Source organism: Phaseolus vulgaris, chromosome 1, assembly GCF_051622355.1.
Source record: "Phaseolus vulgaris cultivar YP4 chromosome 1, ASM5162235v1, whole genome shotgun sequence".
Classification (NCBI taxonomy): Eukaryota; Viridiplantae; Streptophyta; class Magnoliopsida; order Fabales; family Fabaceae; genus Phaseolus; species Phaseolus vulgaris.
This window is the reverse complement of record NC_143498.1, coordinates 41,576,446-41,584,910: the sequence shown is the minus strand read 5'-3', so window position 1 is coordinate 41,584,910 and position 8,465 is coordinate 41,576,446. Positions and strand designations below refer to the sequence as shown.

Below are 8,465 nucleotides of genomic sequence, written 5' to 3'. Positions count from 1 at the left end.
GAATGTGAGATTAGTTGTTTATTTCATACTCAAGCTCTTTCTGTGGTAAAGGCATCGGATTGATGGTTTGTAGTTCCAGTATCTTTTCCATGTTAGTTTTGGCAACTTAAATGCACTTCATAAAACCTTTATTACGTATTACAAATAGAACACTTGAACTTGTATTTGGAAATTAATTGAAAAAGTTGAAAAGGTTATGTTTTAGTTAAAAATTATAGAGTTGATTTATGTGTTGCAATAGAAAGTACTTGGTAAAATTAATGGTTGAAAATTATTTCATATAAAGTTATAGAAAAAGATCAAATATTTTATTAAAAACTAAAAATAACAGTAAGTAGTGTGAAATAAATTTATAAGTTAGTCCAATAAAATAATTGAAATAAATTTTCAAATATATTATTATTAAAAAACCTTGTATTATTAGATGGCGGATTGCACCTCCAACATTTCTCTCTTCATCTCCATATAATTTTTTAATTCCACTTCTGCCCTTGTCACTATATTGTAGGGATTTGTGGTTGTGTTTTCTTCATTTTGAAAGAAACAATTTCGTGATTGTGGTGGTTATGCGTTTGGTTGTGATGGCCGATGGTGTTTGTGGTTATTGATGGTATGAAGATGGTGATTGAGGTAAGTTGTTTTATTTAGTTTTGTTTTTCATTTTATGTTTGATATTGGATTAGTATCTCCATAATATCTCTCTGAAAATTTCATAGATCGAATCTGGTATTATATATCTAATTGTACAATGATATTTTACAAATCTAATTATATAATTGGGTATGTGTTTTAGATCTATTAATACATACCAGATTGTGCACTATATATATATATGTTCTTTAAATAAATTAGATTTTTTAATATGAAGAGAAAGACTTTTCACTTTTTCTTTTAAAGGTGCAGGATTAGGAAGAATTCGCCTTATTGGATTGAGCAACACACGATGTTGGGGGCCCAATATAGTGTAAAATGAGCCAATTGAAACTTCATGAAAAAATTAATCTAAAACTTCTAAATCATTATTTTACTTTTTCTTCATTTTAGTTCACATATATTTTTAATTATTAATATTTAGTTTCTATAATTTCCTAATAATTGTATAAATTGAATCAAAATCACCCCCAAAATCTCTTCTAATAGTTAGTAAAATTGCGATCTACTATTTGCATAAATTAGTTAGGAGAGGAAAAATGTAAAAAAAATAAAAACAACAAATTAGTTATTGTTACATCATGTACATTTATTTATTTATTCGGTTCATGTGTTTATATATTTTTTACTAATAAATTTATGTAAATTAATGATCTATCGCACTTACATTACCTTTATACTAATTATTACTGAATGAAATTTTGAGATAAAAGACTTAATTTTAACAATTTGGAAACTATAATATAAAAATTAAAATTTCAAATAGACTAAAATAAAATATATAAACATTTTTTTATGCTTTTTAACTCTTTTGTGGTTTAACACGGCTAGAAAACTAAGAAGAGGATAAACAAACAAAAATACGCATAAGAACAAATATTGAAGATTTATAAAGGAGGTCTGTTCACATGACTAGAGATTAAGACATTTCATTGTATATAAATGGGTGCAAACTTCACCTCATGAGTTGATTTTATGAGGTTGAATTAAACTTAAAGTCCACTTTGTAATATGTATCAGATAATAAGATTGAAATAAAAAAATTAACACAAATACATATCTTTCAAATTATCACAATATTCTAATATATATATATATATATATATATATATATATATATATATATATACACACTAGTTTCCATGATTTTGTTCTTTATATATTACATTTGAAGTTTGATTGGCATTGGAAAATGCATATAAATTCTGAAATTAATGCAAGAGCATTAATTTGATCATCATGAAATTGATCATTGTTTAAAGTTCTTTGATCAATATCAAAGAGTTGTCTTGAATTGGAAATTTGAATTGAGTAAATTACATGATTGAAATGATACATGTATGGGTAGGTTACGGAATTCTTAACAAATGAAATCCAATATCAACAGCTTCTCTATTTATTTTGCCATATTTTACACTACACTTTTATCACTATATTATGCAAACCATTATGATGCACTATAAAGAACATTTAATCAAGATAATGAAATTTCTATAAACTTTTCAGTCCGAGGAAGTACAACATTCTACTCATAAGATACACTTTCCAAAAAAGTCCAACAGTTTTCATAAATAAAAAAAATTGAAATTTTCTAGTACACAATTTTAACTCAAACTTATATAAAAACTAATTCAAATTTAATTAAAATATAAAAATATTAATTATTATTTAATAAAAAATTATATTATAAAAAATATTTAATTTTTAAGCATACTAAATGTAAAATTTCCATCTCGAATCATAACTAAAATGAGAGGATTGTAATTTGGCGGGCCATGAATTTTTACGACTTCTTATTTTTAATATCTCTTCAAACAAAGAAGAAAAGTACTGATATCCCTCACAAATCTTTCTCTTTTGAATCGCCCAAAATAAATCCAGTGCAAGTGTGAAAGTGGATGGAAGCTTATCTTAATTAGTTACTTTCATATTTTTGACCTTAAATGTGAGATTAACCTTAAAGTAGTCCTACACACAAACCTGAATAAGGAATTCTTTCCCAAAGAACGACAATAATAATTTTATTTGTAACACTGTTAAATCAATATTTCGTTTTCTATTGATCACACAAAATTTCCAAAGAAAAGAAAATTGTACACGCTTCATTCAAAGAACCAACTTAAGTAAAATGACCATGACCATGAACAAAGAAATCCTAATACAGCAAGAAATTAAGCTCTATATCTTACCATACATGGGAAGCAAAATACCACTAAATAACGAAAACTTGTATGAAAAAAAATAATTTATAGTTTGAAAATAAATATTAAAGATGATGCACACGCTTGGAGAATCACAGGATCACAATGTATCCACTCTTCCAAGATAGGTATATACTAAATGGTATATATATAAATTAACTTCAAACCAAACATGCATAAGGACAAAAAGAGCAGGCAATGCATGCAAGCTCTTACCAGATCTTGCACTAGTGTAGTGTGCAATTAAAGTTTAACTTCAACAAATGGACAACAAATTGTTTGACAGAGAAAGCTGTTCAACATTGAAATTTAGTTAATAGTCCAATCACAGTCTCAATTCTGAACTTGTCCACTAACATAACTTCAACTTGGTCTAGGCCTCTTGATGAATTTCTTATAAGCATTGAACCTTTCCCTGGCCGTGCTTCTCTGACCTCCACTTCTGTCCACATTTCTTGTAGTGTCACTTTCTCTTTGTAAGGGCACATTTGTAGTGGAGCTATTTCCTTCTAATGAGGCCAATGCCACAGAATTTGCCTGTTCTTCTGTGTTTCCTGACATCAACGGCATTTCAACTTCTTCCTCTCCCACCCTGTTCAGATTGCCTTCATTACTACCATATACCATTGTTGAAGAGCCTTGGCCAGTAATGTTCTGAAACACTTCAAAATGCTGCGTATCTTCCACAGGGACAGTGACTTTTGACTCATATACCATTTTTTCATCATCAGTTTGCCCAAGCAAAATGGCATCAACATCATAAAACCTGATACTGAAATTAGTAATGGCGCTGAGCCCTTTCAACCTTATGCTCGCAAAATCATAAGCCCTAGCTGCTTCCTCTTCTGTGTCTGTTTATATAATTGAAAACTCAGAAACTGATCAATGCTTTAAACAGTTTAGATGTTAATAATACTTTAAAAAAAATACTATATAGAATACGTCTATGAAACATATAAAAGACTTCACCGAATAATCCAAGGAAGATGCGATCGTCGTTGCCTTTGTCCAAATATGCTTGCCATTTCCCAGTAGAGAAATCTCTGATTAAAATAAGTAGAAGCGAGTGAAAGAGATGAATATATATAGCTAGAAATTAAAAGACCACTAGCTATATTTTTGTGTATACCTGGAGACTCCACGGAACATGGAGATGGACTTCATAAAACTGAAACTTAACCTATAGATATATACAGGGATACAAAATGATTTGCACTGATCAATATACGTTATTTAGTAGGGGAAATGAAAATGATTGAATTGATAACAAAGGAAACTAGGAGTTTAAGTGGTTCACTGAAGAGTTCTTTTCTGATATTACATTCTGACAGAATCGACAACTTCTGTTTTAGACATATCAGTCATAGTCTCCAGCACTGCCTTGTATTGGCTTTCCTGGAACAACAAAAGGTATTGTTGGACAATATATGTGCATGGACTCATCTATCACATATGCCAAAGTTTCATCTTAAAATTATAAGTGCTGCAAAGTTTTATCTTTTTACTTTATTTATTGTTGTTATTATTATATATGCATCCATATTTGGAATGGCAAATAAATCTAATAGAAACTTAGCTTACTGGAAAGTTTGTTTTTACACCGGATCCCCCAAGTTTCAGGGCCACCAAGTCATGAGCTCTTGCTGCATTTACCTCATTGTCAAATTTACCTGCACATATATAATAATAAAATTACACTTTTTTTCCCATAAAAAAATGTTTGCTAAGAATAGTGCAAGTATAAAAACACGTTTTCATCAACTTGCACTTTATTGAAATGTTCCCATTCATAAACCATAGTTAAAGTTATCAGAGTTGCATTAATCATTGCACTTCCCCTTTTGAAGTCATAATAAAAAGTACTTGAACAATGTTGCTTGACTCACCAAGATGTACTGCAAGATACAGGTAAACATAACATTAGAATTTTGAACTTATCAAGTGGTGGATATTTCCCCCCCTCAAATTACGTATAATATGGAAATTCTGAATTAATGTACATAAAAATTTACTTATTTCCTCGCTCTTGGTTTCATCATTCTCACGTACTTCAGCTATATAGAATGATTTATCCGTGACTCTGAGTCACATAAAACCCATATTAGTCAGTTTAATAGTCAAAGCCATAAAGAATAGTTTATGCAGACTATAAACGGAGTACTGTATATGTACTTTCGAACTCCTTCATATGGATGAGACTCGTTCCTCTCATGACCCGAAACTGAGGATCCTTCAGAAGTAGCAGCAGCAGTCGGAAACATCTTTTTTTTGGCTTTCTTTTTTATAACAACGAGAAATCCTAAAGAGAACAAAATGAAAACTACTCTCAGTAAAGTAACCATGAATTTTGAATAAAGGCCTACCTGCCAAAACAAAATTGATCTGTTTCTTTAGAAAATAAAGATAAAGCAAAAAATTGTAAAAGTTAGGGATTCAAAGAAACGCAGTAAATGAACACAAAATTTGGCATGTGGTTAGGGCATGGATAGTTTTAATATGGTTATACTATTATTTTTCTTTCCTTATCTGTACTAAGCAAACAAACTAGGAGACTCTTCCCTTCCCTCTCCTTCCTTTCTCTTTTTTTTCTTCATTAAAATCCCTGTCATTTTATCCTCTCCTTTTAAATATAACACAGAATGTTTTTTTTCTATACCAAGCCCTAAATAAATGTGATATCTCATGGCCAATAAGCTTAAATCCAAAGAATATCCAGCTCCACAAGCAGAATTAAATATATTGAAATCCCTTAAATTCTGTTTCAATAGGCATTATCTTTTTGAAGGATTTAAACTATCATCTACATGTAACACCATCAGGTACTTTTATGAATTGAACTTCTAGTTTCAGTGTGTGCTCCCCTGAACTGAAAGTAAAGCATGACCTCTATAAGTTTTTTTTTTAAAACCAACAGTTTAATGCGGTTACCTTAAGTAATAATAGGGTTTTTTTCCCTAGATTTATTTAGTAAGTATTAGACTAGTTCTCCAAACTCTTTTATTATTATTTTTTTTTTTGTCTTACAAAATATTGTTGTTAATTGTGTGGAGATGACAACTAATAGTACTATCAGTAAAGATATAGCTAATCTCTTTATCTTTATATATTCACTAAAAGATATTAACAATATTTAAATTTAAAGAATTAGTCACTAAAGTAAATAAAGACTAAAATTAGAATTTAAATTTAAAATACTGCTAATTTCAGAGACTTTAATTACCAGTTAAAGAGCTTATTCAACGATACTATAATAACATAATTTAAATAATAATAATAATCCTTAATTTTTTGAAATATTTTATAAATCAGTCACAATGATTATTTTTTTCTATAAATAAGTTTTTATTTAATAAATTTATTGTAGTAATTGTATCAGTCATTATAAATTAAGAATTGAGTTTAACAACTTCGGTCTAAAATTTTGGCAATAAACCCTTCTAGTTATAGATTTTATTAATTCATTACACACTAAACTTATAATATTCTCACTCTAATCCTTTATTTGATTTATTATGTAATACTTAGGAATAACCCAAATAATTAATAAAATTGAAACACGTCAAACTAACATTTTCGTGGTTTGAATTTGTTGAAAAAAAAAACAATAAGATTTTCAAATAATTGAAAATAACTGAAAAGTCAAGATGAGTATGTTTCTTATCTTTTGGAGAATTTACTAACATAGGAAGATTAGCAAAAGGCGAGTCTCATCCATAATGAAGTAAATTTATTGCAATATAAAGGGATCATCGAAGGAGAAGAATTATTCTATTAAAAAACAAGAGAAAAGAGTAAGTATGAGTGAGTGTGAGTACTTGTGAAATACTTCTGAGAAGGTTTTATGGAAATAGATAAAAGGTAACCACATTAATATTTGTGCGTTCAATCTAAAGATTTTTGGCGTGTGGGTGATTTCGTTTTGTGTGTGTGTTTCCAACAATATGGTGTATAAGAGCAATGCGTGAGAAAAGTTTAAGTGAAGAAATAAGTTTTATGATTCGGTAGGCTTTGGAAGATGAAAATCAAACTTGAGAGATAATGACAACACTATGATCAGTACAATTTGATTAGCTCCTGCTCCTAAAATCAACTGGAACATGTTGAAGAAGACAACATTGATGAATGCCCTTGGAGAAGCCCTAAAGCTGTTGACAATTTGTATATGTTTAAAAACGGAGTTGTATCAACTCAAAATGGATATGGTCCATGACAGCAGTAAGAAATTTAACCAGCTTTTGTCCATTGTTGATTGCAAATCTGTGATAAGGGCAACATTGAGGTTGGACTAGGTACTGCTGTTCTAAAGGGAAAATGAGAGAATGATGAGAAATGAGGGTGTTCATATGAAGGTCATGCACTAGTTGTGGAGGAGTTTGAATGAGGGAGGAGTAAGATGAGTGTTCCAGAGGAAGGTCCAAATCAATCATGTCAACAACGAGATCAATAACATGTCATGTCACTATTCTAGAAAGAAAAGTTACATACAAATGAGAGAGGACTTTAAAAGAATAATAATTATTAACGAAGATGATGAAACCTTTTGGATTAACATGGTCAAAAGCATTAAACATGACGAAATTTGCATTTGACAACAACTAAGAAGGCTGCTAAATCGAAATGAGTAGTGAATTTTGCAGCTTCTGAGCACATTCGTAGAGATGGAACGATGTTTGACACTTTCAAAACTCGAAGGCAATTTTACCATTTTAAGTTTGCAAATCGTAAGAGGAAAGATTGAAAGGAATAGGGAGTGTGAGAATGAAAGATGGACTCATCCAGCTTTTCAAATGTAAGGTTTGAATCTCAACAATGAGAGTAAATTTGAGAAGAAGACACTTTTTTTATGAAGTGATTATTAAAAAAATTAATTAGGGAAAAATGTAAATGGAAGTTGAAAGAAGTTTGTATTCTTGACTGTTGCGAAAACAAAAACCGTAAGTAATACAATTGAGATTGAATTACAAATATTTTAATCAATTTTAAAACAGTTAAATACTTTTGGGACAAATATTATATGAAAAGTACGTAAGAAGAGTCAAATCACGTATATTCCATCTAGGAATTCTTGGGTGTGTGAATGATTATGTTTTTGTGAGTTTTATCCAACAAAATAATTGAGTTCCTTAGATACACATCAAATATTTAACAGCCTCAGCTAGCTAGGTGCTAACCCTGGACAATAATTAAACCTGTGCTGAAGAAAATCAAGATTTTTGCATCTTAGTTTGATCTATGAGTAAACGATTTGAAACAGGGGTAAAATAATTACATGCATTGAAAATTTTCAAAATGAGTTTGCGCCTACTTAACTGTTCTTACTAACGAATGCAAGAGTCTCAGAAGCTCTAAGAAGAATTTTCGCCCAGGATCTGATTCGGTTGATGTATGTACTCTGATTGTTTGCTAAGATCGGAAAAGCTGCACCAAAAAAGATAAATTAATAACAGTTGTTGTTCTTATTTTGTAAATTGTAGGAAGTTAGGGATTGAGATCTACATATAGAACAGAAACCAAATCAGTACTTTTACCTCAGAAGAGAAAACAAGAGTACGATTGTATCTATCTCTATTTCTCTTTGCCACCTTTTATTGAGATTTTCTGTGTGCTCATCAT

The 8,465-nt window shown here is 29.9% G+C and overlaps 1 protein-coding gene across 1 annotated transcript; it reads right to left on the bottom strand.

The window, feature by feature from the left end:
- Window positions 1-3,073: 3,073 nt before the first annotated feature.
- On the bottom strand, window positions 3,074-4,241 carry LOC137816005 (uncharacterized). Its single transcript, XM_068619110.2, has 4 exons — window positions 4,174-4,241; window positions 3,982-4,032; window positions 3,822-3,895; window positions 3,074-3,703 (listed from the first exon to the last, which is right to left on the bottom strand). Exons 1-4 carry the CDS (start codon window positions 4,215-4,217, stop codon window positions 3,216-3,218), a joined length of 657 nt encoding a protein of 218 aa, XP_068475211.2. The 5' UTR covers window positions 4,218-4,241; the 3' UTR covers window positions 3,074-3,215.
- Window positions 4,242-8,465: the final 4,224 nt, after the last annotated feature.